This window comes from Myripristis murdjan, chromosome 16 (assembly GCF_902150065.1).
Source record: "Myripristis murdjan chromosome 16, fMyrMur1.1, whole genome shotgun sequence".
Taxonomy (NCBI): Eukaryota; Metazoa; Chordata; class Actinopteri; order Holocentriformes; family Holocentridae; genus Myripristis; species Myripristis murdjan.
Window position 1 is genome coordinate 7,612,042 of NC_043995.1, and position 15,968 is coordinate 7,628,009.

The window sequence follows — 15,968 nt, forward strand, 5'->3', positions numbered from 1 at the left end:
TTTCAATAGTGCCCCATCTTACATAGTGCCACAAAAATTCTTTTTTGAAAACCTGTTCCAAATCGTGGGATGTATCCTGTGGCAGATGTTATAAAGTATGTTTTTAATTAAAATATATCACTGAAACCCCAAAGCCCCTTTCGAATTTTAAATTCCTATTAAAACTTTTGTTCCATGAAAATATCCATCAGTCACAACAGGGAAAGGGGAGGAACTCCTGAGCGTGGACTGGGACTTGTAAAAATCTATCTCATTCCCAACAAAGGGACTGGCTGTCAGGTGAACTGTATATCAAGCGGCCCCTCCATTTAAATCCTTGAGGACGCTGCCTCTGGCCTTCTCCACATTGACACAATGACACTTCCATTTGTCATATGAACCCTTATTTTGCTGCTCGTCCCGATACACTCCGGTGTGATTTGTGCATTTCAGCTGCGACACAGATGGATGGCGTTCCACATCAAGGCTGCCACTCTCAATCAGGAGGGCACATTAAATGATCACATCCTAGGCTAAACTCTAAATAAAACAGGCACGCACCTAAACACATATGGCTCATGCACGCACACAAACACGCAGTACTCTAAATGTTTTTTAACGTTTGGTGTGAAAATGTGAGTGGAATTTCCAATACCTAATTAGCATTGCATTAAGGTTATTAACGAACAGAGAATTAATGACCTCAAACCCTCACAGAAGGAAATAATAAATCTGCATTTGGCTGTTTAGTTGCTTGGCTGGCTGGCTGGGAAAACTATGCTGACCTGGGTGCATCCAAATTAGATATTGGCATGGTGCATGTATTACACAGTGGGAGCGCTGCTCTGGCTCAGTCACCCCGCTGCTCTAAATCTGGGCAGCGCTCAGCTCGGCAAACACAATGCAACAGCAGGGAGACAGCATCTCCACATTCTCATTAAGCTGCAGATAATAGCCAGACAAAACCAGACCCTGCAGATGTTTATTATACGCCTTTTTTTCCCCTAGAATCCAATTGTGTGCATTTTCTGTTTATCTGTCCTTATTCTTCACTCATCACATGGTTTTGAAGGGAGGCGTTCAACTAAGCTTGTTGGAGGCGAAACAACAATTGCAGACTGTAAAATAAAAGACTGTCACAATTCCACCACATGGAAAACCCACATGGACATTACACATGGATAGCCCACTTGAAAGAGCTTGTATTAAAATCCAATGGCATATAAATACAGCACATCTGATCTTTTTGTAGTGGCAAGAGCCGAGGCCTATCCATCCACTTGAATCAGTCACAAGCGGCACTCCCCTAGTAAATCAGTTGAAGGGATGAAAGAGGGAAGGGATGGAAAGAATGCCAGGGAGTGAGAGAGGGGAGAAAGAGCGACTAAGAGGCAGAACAGGAGTGAGGGAGGGAGAGAGAGTGCAGGGAGACAAAGAGAAAGCAAAGAGGTAGAGAATGAGGAGGTGGCCATCATATCCCTCCCTGTCTTTGATCAGTGGTCCATGGGGAACTGCGGCAGCACGGGTAGCTGGTCCACAGCTCCTGAGGAACGCAGCTTCAAATTCCTCCTTGCCTCTTTCCCCGCTTCTGCAAAATCACTTGCAGTCTTTCAGATCACAGCAGCTGTGAAAACAGTTCATGGCTTAATACAAAGCAGAGAAGACCACGCTAATGCACTGTGGTTCCATTGTCCTGCTGCACCTTAATCACTTGTGTAAGATTAACTCCCTTCAGGGCAAATTCTACTTGATTCTACTACAACACGTGTGAACTATGACAATCTATTTGGGCTGAAAATAGAATGTGATACTTTCTTGATGCCCAAAGTGATTTTCTCTCTTTGCTTGGCCCCCACTGCAGTGAAAGACACTAGAACAGGGTAGATGCCTGGTTATGTAAAAGTCCACCTTGAGGGACAGCCTCCCTGCTCACCACACCAGCCCTCTGCCTGGATAGTGTGTGGTCTCATGTGGTGTCTATCTTTTGGACATATAACAACACGGAAATATACCGGCCACGGGTCAGCTATGAAACTCCACACTGAAAAAAATGGGTATACACATAATGTGTTTATTAGTACACCCTAGCCCCTTTAATAATGAAGCAGAAATCAAACTATGTTATTGCAGGCTAATTAGGGGGGGTATGGCCTCACTCTGTTTTATGTTATTGCTGCAGACTAAACTTGTGGTTCACCACACGCTAACATATAAAGGCTTAAAACATATCTGTGGTACTTGTGTTTATAGGGACCAAATTTTATTATATTGTCAGTGAATAATTAATATCTTTATGATAGCCCGTTCCAAGAGAGATCTGTATTCTGTTATTAATAGTTTATAATTAAGCTATTAATTAGGTTGAAAAAACTTTATATATCATTAATAAACTATTGTAAACTAGTTATAACATAGTTCTCATACACTGAAGCAGATACCAAGGATGACTGACTGATTAAGATTTTTTTTGAGCATCTCTGTTTTTATAGTGACAGTAGAGAAAGACAGGAAAAGCAAGAGTGGGAGGGGGGATGACATGCAGCGAAGAGTATGGGCCACATTTGAACCCAGGCTGCTGCAGTAAGGACTCAGCCTTGATACAGGTGAGCCACTGTGACACCCTGATAAAAGATAAAATAAAGATAAAATCAGCCAGGCAAGATCTAAGAGATTTAACAGGGTAGATGCAATGCAGCAGTAACTTCATCTTGCCAAATAGTGAGCCTGTGTCTATGTATGAAAACTGTGTTGTAACTTGTTTGTAATTTGTCATTCATTATATAAAAAGTATTAACAACCTAATTAATAACCTAATTATAAACCAATCATGTACTGACTGAAAAAAAAAAGTTGGAGGCAAGAAGCTGAGGCAAGCCACCGATCCCAGTTCACAGGGTCCTGCTGGTGAATCTGTGCAGGGACTGGCTGCTTGTTCCTCTCCGGTTGTGAATGGGTGCAGTGGAAGCCCCGCCCGCCTCGAACGTGACGGCAGCCAATAGAAACTCGCCGTACGTGGTGGAAGGACGTCACATCATCAGCGGTCGTCTTGGTGAGACTACAGTGCTCTGCTTGGCTTGCAATCTCAGAGAGAGCTCCCCTTGTTGTTGGAGCTATCAGTGGAGGACTTTACACGACTGGGGATACCGACGGGGAAAACCTCCCCTCAGTCTGCTGGGGACGTCGACAGATAATGTCTGGGCGCTGGACGAGAATGTGAGGTGCCGGAGGAAGAGCGGAGACTGCTTGCCTCTCCGGTTCACACACAGCCAAAGCCACTTTGATGCGAACGCTTAGCTAACAAGCTAACATGGACTTGTTTTCATAAACTAGCCAGCTAGCTTGCTCGCTGGCTAAATCAGCGTAAGAAATTCGCCTGGACAGCGGTAGCAAACAGAATGAATGATACTTAAATGTGTCGATACGTCCAAAGGAAGAATTTGTACGTCACCGACGTTTGAGTGTGTTAAATGTTTTGGGCTATGTCGCCCGCTTGGCCGCTAATTTCCAGGAGGGAAATTAGTTAGTGCCCAGGCAAGAAGTCTGCACACACCTTGCTACTTTACCTTCTCAAGTTTATGGTCATTCTTTGGGAGGGTTTAATCAGCTACCTATTGTCGTAATGAACCCTCGGTGCTGAAGATGGACATTTAGGGCAAAGAAAAGGTAAACAAAGAAGAGTAGGCTCCCACTTTTGCTATCCAGACTGGAGCGATTGGATCACACCCGCTGTGTAGAAACTGTAGCCAGTGAATCTACCGTCGAGGAGAGAGGTTGATGATCATTATAAATCGCCCACATGCCCTGGATCAATTCTCGGACTTGTGAAAGGCATCAGAAGCAGAAGGTGGGAGACGTGAACGCACAACCCTTGCAACCCGGGGGAAGATGGCGGAGCGTTCCCGTCGGAGCCGGTGAAGCCAAAACTTTGGGACTTCTTGGATTTACCACCGGGCGTCTTATCCCAGACTGCAGGACACATGCAGGCCAAAAAACGGTATTTAATTCTATTCTCCGCCGGTGCGTGTCTCATTCTCTTGTTCTGCTTCGGGGGGATACAAGTCCCGCTGTCGAGGCGGGGTCCCACCCGGCGTGATGACCGCAGCCTCACCGGTTATCGCTCCGGGGCACAGTGGCGACGCTTCCCGGGAGTCGTGCAGCCCTTCAGCCCCTGGGACCAAGAGGAGAGCGACGGATACAACGGGCACATATCACCTAGGCAGAAGAGGGATGCTATCACCGGCGTGTACAGCGGGAAACGCTGCAGGATGGAATCCTGCTTTGATTTCTCCCTGTGTGAAAGGAACGGGTTTAAAGTTTACGTCTACCCCCAACAGAAAGGGGAGAAGATGTCAGAGAGTTATCAGAACATCTTGTCCTCCATTGAGGGCTCCAGATTTTACACTTCTGACCCGGGACAGGCCTGTCTGTTTGTCCTGAGTTTGGACACTTTGGACCGGGACCAGCTCTCACCTCAGTATGTGCACAATCTGAAAGCAAAAATCCAGAGCCTACCACTGTGGAATGGGGGCAAGAATCACATCATTTTCAATCTGTACTCTGGGACTTGGCCAGACTACACAGAAGACTTGGGCTTTGATATTGGCTTTGCCATGTTGGCCAAGGCCAGCATCAGCACTGAGAACTTCCGGCCCAACTTTGATGTCTCCATCCCTCTTTTCTCCAAAGACCATCCAAGGACAGGTGGGGAGAGAGGCTACCTGAAACATAACTCCATCCCCCCTTTTCGGAAGTACATGCTTGTTTTTAAGGGGAAGAGGTACCTAACTGGAATAGGCTCAGACACCAGGAACGCTTTATATCATGTGCATAACTCTGAGGATGTGGTCCTCCTTACCACCTGTAAGCATGGAAAAGACTGGCAGAAGCACAAGGATGCACGCTGTGATAAAGACAATGCAGAGTATGACAAGTGAGTAATTCACAACTTTACAGCATGAGGCACAGTCTCTCAGTCCATTTTGAGTCACTCCACACAGTCGCTTCATTAGCCTGATGTTTCATTTTCTCTTTTCTGGACAACTCACCACATAACCCTTTCCTTTCTCTCTTTTCCCATTATGTCTTTTTTGTCTTGCCCTGATGTTTTTTTTTTTTTTTTCTAATGAAGGTAAATTACATTTTAGTGTTTCAGATTTATTTACAGCGAATGGGCATGTAGGGGTTCAGTTTCTCATGCTGTATCACACTAGCATTGCACATAGCTGTTGACGGGTTTGAAGCTGGGACCTTCAGGAAACAGGAGTGTATAGACCATGGATTTGGTGCCATCATGTAGGCTATCTCCTTCATTGTACTTCCCAAACATGGGGTAGTATGATGTTACCATTTTCAAGCTGCAGTGACAGAGTCTTAATGCAATATGGTGTAAGGATCAAACGAGCCCAGTTTCCAGGATACAGTTCTTTTTCAATTGGCGGGTCTGTTTTGTTCAGCCACAGAGCCACGTTAATCAGTAATTGTGATATGTCACATTTTGAGTTGTCCTCATATGATTTTTTGTACAAATTATGTTTCACAAGGCAAGTACAAGTGGATTGGCATTCATAACAGGGCACAGGGGCTTCTGTATTACTCTAATTGAACTAATATTCCTGATTTCCAATAGACTGTTCAGCAATGGATAAGTCAACTTATAGTGCTCTCTATATCTCCTCTTTTGTGCCTACTAATGTTTGGACAAACCCTCCCCAACTGAAGTTACATGTGTCCCACTGAATACAAAAATCTACAGTCTTTCCTGGCACTCCAACATCATAGCAACAAATTGATCCAGGTTTGCCAGCCAGCAAAATTTTCCCATTATGTTTTGGTTCTTGGTTCTTCAAGAATGAGTTATGATATCATCATTGATATTGTCTCTGTCATCAGTCCCTGGTGCTGTTGAAGCCAAAATTGCACAGCTCCACTGCCTCAAAAGGTTCCCCTGTGCATCATCACCCAGTCATACAGTTTGGCTGGACAGTTTTCTGGGCCAAAATCTGATGAGCAAACTGGCGTCTGTCTCCCTGCTTTGGCCAGTAGGATTCATTTCATGTCCCCCCAGACTGTGCTGTGTTTTTTCTGGTGACTGTGTGGCGCTGGGTGTTTGACTGTGGCTCTTTGGGGTGGATTAGCGTGGACAAAGCACTGGTGCCAGTTAGGGGAAGCCATCCTGGTCCCTGTTTGCTCAGTCATTTCCCAGACAAACCAAACCCCATCAGCCAAGAATGCCCTGGCCCCAACCTGTGTCCTGCGTGACCCCTCTGTTGTGAGGGGGGCCTGCTGTGTGTGACCCCCATGTCAACCCTTTGCAGTGTTGTTGCTGCAGAGTGTCGTCAGTTTGGATGGCAGACCATTTCGTAGCCTGTTATGAGACCTGTATTGGAATCCAACTGCAATATGGATTAGAATGAGTATGACTGAGGTGTTTTCTTTCTGTCCTCAAATCGTAAGCCAATGCTGATGTGTTTTCATATCAGGGTGTCTAATGTGCTTGTTTACCGTTTATTCACAGAGGATTCTCATGTTTGTGTCTGTCTGTCTGTCTGTGTAGGTTGGCAACGGCTTACAAGGTTCATTCCTTGGCTCAGCAGAATATTCTCCATATCACTCTTAAGACATGAGCTATCTGCTTCCTTTCCCTTCTCCTTCCGCTCTCACTCTCTCTCTCTCTCTCTCTCTCTCTCTCTCTCTCTCTCTCTCTCCCACTCTCTGTCAGCTTGCTGCTCACTGCCAAGCTCTGCCTGGGAGTGATTGCACGCAGTGAGATGGGTGGCATCAGAGCCATAACCCAAAGAAAAATTAATCCCCCTGTCATTAAGTAGCATTGAGGGGAGAAGCTGGCTTTTCTCCTTGGGAATCTGACTAGCCCTCATCGGCTTAGTTTCATTGCGAGGCTATGTGCAGTGGTTTTTCAGTCAGTACATCCTCAGTGAGCCACATCACTATCAGTCAGCGGGCTTCAGTTTGATCCCCAGTCCACTGCTGAAGTCCTGTTCTATTAAATAAAATCAATTTTCTGATGCCAGACCTTTCTTTCTCTCCGAGCTAGTGGAGTGCTAAAATCAAACAAGAGCTGGAAAGTTACAGTTGAGTGCATAGCTCATAATCTGGCCGAAGAATCACTCAATCCACCTGACCAGCTACTAGGCCTATTGGTTAAAAAAAAAAAAAATAGATGCTAGATAACAATTTTCTGTCGTTGCTTGCAGAGTTTGAAAGAGTGTTAATTAAAGAATTATGTTAGAATACTTCATTTAGTTACAGCAGCCCAGCCTGTAGCCTTGCATCATTGCTTGCCCAGACCTTGACTTAAACCTATCTATGATTAATTTGCTCTCATCTGCCTTTGCCCTTGGACAACCGAATAATGGACCACCATCCATTCACTTGTACTGACCTGAAAGGGTTGCAAAAACAAATGGGATAGATCTTACCTTAGTATTCATCCATTGTTCTGCTGTTTGAAGTTGTAGATTGGGTATGCTACACAATTTCCAAAACTAGGTGTAATTAAACACTTAAGTTTTCATCCCAGTATAGCTGGTGCAGTCAGAGGGGGAAATTTGTATTTCTTAGCTAGATCAGATATATTTAGTTTGTTAGAAGATTTGTTAATTTTGGATTTGGTTCAATCCCACCATGTGCAAAGATTTTAATGAACACCACTTTAGGTTGTTGGGAGTCATCCTTTACAATATTTCTACCTTTTTAGTTGTACATCTGCTTTTCCTGAGACTTTGGGTTCATGCCTCTTGTATTTCTAGGCCGTGTTCGGCTGAAATTAATGTTGACTTCTAAAAGATATCCTTTACAGAGCTGAATGTTTTTTTTTGTGGATAAGCCAACATGTCTGTCTGTGTGAAATGTTGATGGCACTGATGAATGAATAATTGATCACATGCCCCTTTTCCCCGTTTGTGGCCGATTTATTATAAAGATGCTCCAGATGTGGTGGGCCACATAACATCCAACCATAATCAGTTTAAATGTTTTCCATTCTGCTGCAAGGTGTCTGACAACAGAAGTGCTTGGACGCTGGCTTAGATGTCCTAATGTTGGCTCAGGTACAGTTGGAAATGGCACTTGGCAGTTGGCTCTGTGTTAGGAAGGTGTTCTCTGGATTAATGTACCTCCTGGCGTGTGTGTCACTGTATTTGTTTAGGGGATACAGAGCTGTTGCTTGTGGTGGAAGCATGCCATTTGCCACTTCCAAATACAGAAGAGCTGATGTAGAAACAGAGCCTGGGCCTGAGGTGCTGTGCCATGTACTCCGGGCTGAGTTTTGCCCCCGGCCTGTTATCCCTTTCATTTTCATCTTTAATTTCCTTGTCCTCACTTGCCACTGAAAACCATTCATTAAATCACAGATGTCATAAAAGAAATAAAACAGAAACATGGAGCCTTGAGCTGTACGGATAGGATGTAAGCATGGATTGAATAAATTTTATCGCTGAAGGACAGGCTTTCAGCCTCTGTGAGTAAGGCATTTACCCAAGGTCTGTGCATATTGAGAGCAGCATGTATACATTTTCACAAATGATTTTTTTTCCCCCCAGGAAGTAGATATGGGTGCACTTCCAAGCAAGAAGATAGCTTGTAGCTGAGTGCTGAACTTTAATGACCAAGCCTTAAAAAAAAAAAAAAAAAAAGAAAAAACAGGATATCAATATTTAAAGAGAAAAAAATATTTATAAGAGCTTATATATATGTATTGCTAGTTTTTTTTTTTTTTATCATATCAACATCCAGCTTTTTCATTTTGATTTCTTGCCTGGTTATGTAGTGGTGCTGACCTTATTCTGTTTGCTTATTCTTGCTGTAGTGCCTCTGTTATGGACCATGGAAATCCTTTCATTGCACTGAACATTTTATTTAGCCTGTCTGGAGCACAAGTTGGGTGGGGTTTGTGCCTTTTTGGGGAAATCCAAATGGTTACATTATGCCTGACAAGATTGATTTCATCAGTACCCAGAAGTTGAATCATTTTCAAGTGGTAATCAGACCCAGGCCTGTTGTGTATCCAGGACTGGTACCCAGCTGCATAGAGCTGCATAGAGCGAGATTTGGAGAGGCCAAAGGTGTGGGTGGGACAGTAGTCAAGGAAGTCAGTTGCCAAGGAAATCAATATTTGTTGTTGGGTCATGATTCCGCTTTCCAAATGAATAGTGTCTGTTACTTGTGCTGTGCTGTAAACAACACGCTAGCAGGAGTAGGCTGCATGTCCGTGGAGCATATTGCAACTTGAAAATCCAGCTAAATAGGCCTGTTTCTCAGACTCTATGATTTTAACCTGAGTTGGGACATTGGCCAGTTTGTAAATAAATATTTGACCAGCTGTAGATGCACTTGATTTAGATGTTTTGATGCAGTACTGGCCTGCTTGCATAATGCATAAATCAATCAATCTTCACACGCTCCCCTCGAAAATACTGCTCTGCACTGGCCCTCTCTTAATGGTGGGTCAGGTTTGCAGGTTGATGTGTGTGATTGTGACCGAGTCGCAGTGTCCTGTTATGCTGTCCTATGGGTCAGACAGTGCAGTCTGTGGTCTAACTGGGTGGAAGTAATAGTTTCTGTGCCAGGCTGTGGCCCTTTGTACAACAAATCCCCCTTATCCTCTCCCATTGACAACAAGGAAGTTGTCATAGGCTGAATGCGGCCTCTCACCATAATGACCATGTAATGGCCATGTAATTCCTGTGTAATAGTTGAGATTTTATTCTCCAGATGTTGGCTAAGGCCTGTATATGTGGGTTGTTGATGTGCTGTGTGTGGGCGTATTTGAGGGGAAAATTCCATTGGTTTTCGACAATAAATTGTATTGTATATAGTCTCATTGTATTGTGTCAGTTGTAGTTTTGGCTTGTTTTAACCAGCCTGATTTGATTCGTTATAGTGTTTACAGAAACAGACTATACGATGGACTGAAACTTGGCTTAAGTCCTTCATTGCCCACTTCTTCGTTGAGCTTATTTGTTTCCGTTAACACAGTTTGAGCCAGTTTGTGCCAGGTAGCTATAGGGTCTTCATGATGAGAGTTTTTTTTTTAATTATTATTATTATTATCCAAAATTCCTGTATTCCCTTGGTGCTGTGCTGTGATGAATGTTGCTCTTCCACTTGATGAGAAAGACTTGCACATCTACAGTACCGGCAACACAACCCTGTCAGCTATTCCGAGAATAACTGGGATGAATCAGATCAGGAGACAATATTGCATTCTTCCATTGTAAAAAAAAATCCTGTGCTTGGAGTTCATTATTTTATTTTATACGTTTCTATATTTTGCAAGTGAGCTGTGCCTTTTTTTGTCTGTTTACCCTGTCGGATCTTCTCCTGCTATTTCCAACCAGCTGGCTCAGTCAACGTGTTTGCTACCCTCTCCCCCAGTTTCTGTCCCTCATACATCTGCAGTCAGTCACTTTGTACAAGTCTGTAATACAGTCAAAAGAGAGCAGAGAAGACTCGGCAGGAGACAGGGCAGATGCAATTTTAACCTCAAACTGAAAGCCCTCTCGCAGCTTGTTTCCAATTAAGAGGCCCTGCCAAGCGAGTGAGTGGAGAGAGGAGAGGAGAGGGGAAGATGAGGGAGAGACAAAGAAGTGAGTGAGAGAGAGATGCAGAGAAAAACAAAGAGAGGACGTGAGACTGATAAACAGAAAGTGAGAGAGAGAGTGAAAGCAAAAGCAGGGGAGAGGCAGGAAAGAGGAACGACACACACCAGCCATCCAGCAGTGAGATGTGAGTGTAGCGGCTGGCTCTGGGCGCTGACGTTGGTCTGCTAGGTGTATTTATAGAGTTACAGGATTTTAATCCTCGGTATTGGCTGAAGCCCCTGGCAGAGGGCTGCTAGCCAACTTGATGCAGACTGCACCGAGCTTAGGGGGAAAAAGATCATTGGTGGAGGATCATAGATATCTGAGTTGTGGCTCATTAACTCTGCATGTTTTTATGTGTTAGGATGCCTTTTTGAAAGTGTGTTTCATATTTTTGCACACTGGATGCAGTTTGGCATTTTCTTTGCAGTGTTTCTGGCTTGCTTGGTCACAGATATGCTGTGTAATACTTTATTGTGTAGCCTCAATTGCTCGTTTGCTTATATGCTGCAATTCACCTTCCGTTTTAGTGCAGAGAGCTGCTATCCAAGCAGGTTGTAGCTGCCCTTAGCTGGATAGAGCTGTGGAAGAAATGGTCGTCTTGCCACTTGGGAGACTGAGCTATGGTGCTGTAGAATAGCTAATTGCATAACTTCACTTAGTGCTAGGATATTTTCATTTTTCCCTTTCATCTTTTTCACTGTTTTTTTTCTTCAGCCACTTGGTTGGGAAATACATTCCATTGGGATAGGCTGATACACCACCGAGTTGTATAATAGTGTGACTGAGGAGTTTCAGTGTCCCCAAAGACGGTGTACTTTCTTTTCTCCCAATTTACCATCTTCATTTTGCCAACCTGGTCTTGCTACTGTGGTTGGACAGAGCAGAGAGAAACCGTCTGGGGAGGCTGGTAGACCAGCAGTGTCCACTACAGCAGCTAGCTTGATTGCTTTGCTTCAGTGTTGGGATGGTCACATTGTTCTCAAAGTCCGTTTGCCAATTTACCACCTTCGTTCTGTTGTTTTCACTGCTGTGTTCTTGGCTCATTTAATCACAGAGATGCTGTACAATTGCCAGTTTTCTAGCTTCAGTTCAGGATGATCTCCTTTTGTCTGTAAGGCTACTCCAATTGCCATCCTTTTCTGCTCACGTCTACCAGCGGACCTGCTACAACTGGCCTCACAGAAAAGGAGCTGGATGATCAGGCGAGTGTGGGAGACTGGTAAACCACAAAGCCACTTTGAATGTGCCTACTCTTCATCAACATACATCTGGAAACTCTGAAAAAAAATTACATGTTCATGCAGCAAATTTACATTTCCCTCCGTTTTCCACTGTCCTGTACTCAACCATATAGTGTACAGTTTTGACATTGCTGTACATAAGGCTAGTCCAATGTGCTATATGGACTAATGCCTTCAGTATCCCCGGGGATTAAGATAGCGATAATGCTTCATGCAACATGTAGACCACCTGTTCAAGACTTAATGTGAGCACAACAAGGACAGAATTCCTAGAATCAGGCCTTTGAGAGCACAAACTAAACAGGATAACCTTTGAGCTAACCTGTTTATTTTGACTTGGCTCAGCCAAAGCGTAATGGCTGCGAACGAGATTACACAATCCTTAGAGTGCTCATTGGTTGTTTAGAGATTCTATCTTGTTATTGTAAGTAGCTGATCTGCAGCACACCATCACACGGAAGGATGCACAACAGTTTTGACAAGGCGGGGCCCAGGACTTAGATCGGGGGAAAAAGCCACATGAGAGAAACATTAATGTGGTGTTTTAATATATCCAGACACAATACGTCTACATTCAGATGCAAATGTAGCTTAAATCACATGTAGCTAAAGTGTTTCAGATCACCTCAGATGCATATTTCATATATATTTGACAAAGCTAGAGGCAGCTGTGGGCTTAGCTTTGCCTTGTAAGTGCAGACCAGAGGAGAATGGAGGAGTCAGTTTGCATTCAGAGTGCAATGTGTTTTTCTTTTTTTCCCCACAAGCTCAAACTAGCTCTCTGTGCATGACTGAATGCCCTGTGATGCCACCTCCTTGTGCATACATTTCCGTGTGTCTGTGCAGAGATTTCCATTTCCACCGTGATTGATGCAAACATCTTGCAGGCTTGTTTACAGCAGGATATATCTGTTGACAGAATTAAAGACTGCTTATATCCTCCTCATTACCTGGCTTTTCTGAGATGGAAAATGTCTCAGGTGGATATGGAGGTTTCCATGTGTATCTGGATCTGGTTGATGAGATGTGATTTTTTTTTTTTTTTTTTTTTTTTTTTTTACTCTTTATTAAATGTCACAGCCATTCAGTGCATTTTCTCAACAAGCTAGAATTTGTGTTAGAGTGGTGGGTTAGTCTTTACATGTGGTTTTTCCTAGGCTTTCCAAATATGTCTACATAAGCCTTTTTCATGCTTTCTACTGTCTATTTTTATGTATAGCTGTTATTAACCCAACAAGCTAGACCTCCCTTGATCAGGTCTAACCAGGAGGGATTTTTTGACATTATCCTCGACTCAAAATGTGGCGCTTGTGAACCGTCAGTAAACAATTTGAATGCAAGAAATGGGAAGTGGCATCCTGTCCACTCACCAGATCTGGCAACAACTCTCAAATTGGCTCAATTCAGAACAAAATACTCTGTCACTGTTCCTGAGCTGTGGGCTGTATTTAAGTCTTTCCAATTTCTTTGGTATAACACTTGGCAAATAACCTGCTAGGAGAGGAGGATGGTAAATGATGGTTGGTGGTAATCAATATTCAGTGCAGAAGTATGAAATTGGCTATGCTAAGTTGATGGTCTAATACTCTGGCCAAAGTCTCTAGTTAAAATCAAGATTCTGTGATGCAGAGCAGCCAGGTTAATAACTGTGGACTTTTTCTGACCAGAGGGACGTGCAGTAAATGTACCCATAGATGCTGATTAGGGATGAGGAAGGCCTTCACTAGTGAGTCAAACCTCCAAAAGGGAATGGGGAATCTGATCTCTCATCATGTTTAAGTTTAGAAAAGTTTAGTCCAGTGTGAATGTATCAAGTGGCATAAGCCTGGCCATGTCAGCCAGCAGCCAGCTGGAGACCAAGGAGGCAGATCTGGGGAATTCTCTGAAAAATGGAAGACTGGGGACAAGGCAGCTCCTGACTGCATGGTTTCCAATATGGAGTTGAACAGAGGTAACTGTACATGACATGGTCTCTGTTACTCAGTGTCCTAACAGAACAAATTCAACCCACCCCCACCCCTCCACCTTAATACCATCAGCGATACTTTGCCAGCCGGGCTATAGTTTTAGATAATCATGTTGTCCTTTTTTAAATCCGATGATATAATACCATGTTATGTAGTGTGTCCCCATGTTCATGACACATCACAACGGAGGAATGATGAACCATCTCCAGATTTATGTGAGTTATTGAACAGGGACTTGATTTTAGTTTAGTACATCTGTTCTCTGTAAGCTTTATGAGTATGGCCCTTACTTTTACTGATGGCTCTGACTGATTAGGCTCTGCCACTCAGTTCCGTGTGGGATTAATTCATGTTTCATCTCCATCTTGACTGCAGTAGACACAAACAGATGGAGACAAATGTGGCTCTATATAGGCAAATGCATTTGCAATTAGCTGCCTGTTGCCTAAGACTGTATTGTATTGTAACCTGTCATGCTGCCATTGTTGAAAGAGCCATCAAATTACATTGTATAAATCACCAATGTGCTGAGCTGTCAGCTTAGCATGTGTTGCTAATTTCACACCTTTAAGTTGAATGTTGAATATACATTCTGTCATCATTTCTCATTGTTGCCTCCTCCCACTGGTTATTCATTTCCTCAAGTCTTCTTTCTGAGGCTGTAAACAGGTTTACTCCCACAAGTGGGGAAGCACTGGCACAATCAGCCACCAGCAACAATGATTTATGAGATGAGCTGTTCTAAATGATGCGATAGGGACGAGTTTCATATCTCTGCCTGGTGATGTCCATCCTTTGTAATGATGTTAGACAGTAGAATAGGTGAGATTATGATGTGCTGACTGCTCCCTCATGCCCCCATTTCCACGCCTCCAGTCTTTCATTTTTACATCTACAAATTGCCCACCATATCTCCTTTTGGTTTTCATCTTGTTAATGTTGGGCTTGTTTCTGCCAAGGTACATTTGCCAGATGTAGCCTTTTCTTAATAACTTAATTAGGACTATTCTGAACGGTAAGCTTGGCTACATTTTGAATCACAATAGATAACATTTTAGAGATTATTTTAAGGTAGAAAAAACTGCCTTTGGTTTGTAATACAAATGGATCTTCTTCTTGATGAATAATGTGTAATAGGGGCATTATTTAGCCTGTAAGTGTAGCACGGCTCATTGCTGCATAGAGGGCTAAAGTAGATGGATGATGCACAGTTTGCTATAGGGCCTGGGGATTACAAACTGCTGCACTGAGAGGGCTTATGGTAAATGATAGCTCTGGGAAAAAAAACGCTATAGTGGATAAATGAGCACCCGGGCTATCATGTGGCCTGCATTGTCATTCTAGATAACCGTGTCAAGTCATCTGCCCCAAAGCACTCTGACTCTGACATGTACGTCAATTTAATAACCTCACCATTTGTGAGCACTGCGTTTTCATAGACTGACCTGTCAGCGAAAGTGACTGAAACACACTCAGCCTACCAAGTGAGGACAATTGTGTACGTTTAGGTGACCTGGTGGCTAAAACTCACCTCGTTTACTCACATTCACAACATTCTGGGTTTGAAACTTTGAGTCGGCTTATCACCTTTGCTTCATGTAACACCTTCCCTTCCATCTTTCAAGACAGAATCTGTTATGTTTGTTTTGATGTGAGTAAATCTTATCCAGAGCCAGACGTAACGATATGCTTTCAAACAGCCGCACACCTATTGAATAATAATATATGTTGTTTTTTATGAGGAATATTCAGTGCTCACCTTGATAGCGTGCCAGAAGTAGCAATAATACTTAAAATAAGAATTTTTTTAAGGAAATCAGTGCAGATCTTAAAATGTAATGTGGCACTCCGGTGATCATCACAGTCATCTTTGCTATAAGGTAGGATAGAGGAGTTTTGGTATACACTGTCAGGCAGTATGTGGTCCTTATCTTATCCAATATTGTAATATACTGTCCAAAGGGTTTGATCTTTAGGATAAATTTAAAATTACATGCTAGCGTGTGTGTTCATGTCTTGTGCATCTGCCTGTGTAGGTGTGTTTGATTTCTGTGATAATTTCGAAATCCTTTGTCGGCTTTTTGAATAGATTAATTGTGGGCATGTGTATGTACAGGCACGTGCAGGGTGTGTATGTGTGTTTTTGTGTGTGTGTGTGTGTGTGTGTGTGTGTGTGTGTG

The 15,968-nt window shown here is 43.3% G+C and overlaps 1 protein-coding gene across 1 annotated transcript in view; it reads left to right on the forward strand.

Annotated features, from left to right (window-relative positions):
* The first annotated feature begins 3,030 nt into the window (after window positions 1-3,030).
* The window catches only part of LOC115373772 (exostosin-1a-like), a 55,985-nt gene continuing 43,047 nt past the window's right edge, over window positions 3,031-15,968 (forward strand). Inside the window, exon 1 of the mRNA XM_030072328.1 lies at window positions 3,031-4,909. Within this exon, the coding sequence (XP_029928188.1) occupies window positions 3,957-4,909 (953 nt within the window). The 5' untranslated portion in view covers window positions 3,031-3,956. The remainder of the gene's footprint in view (window positions 4,910-15,968) is intronic.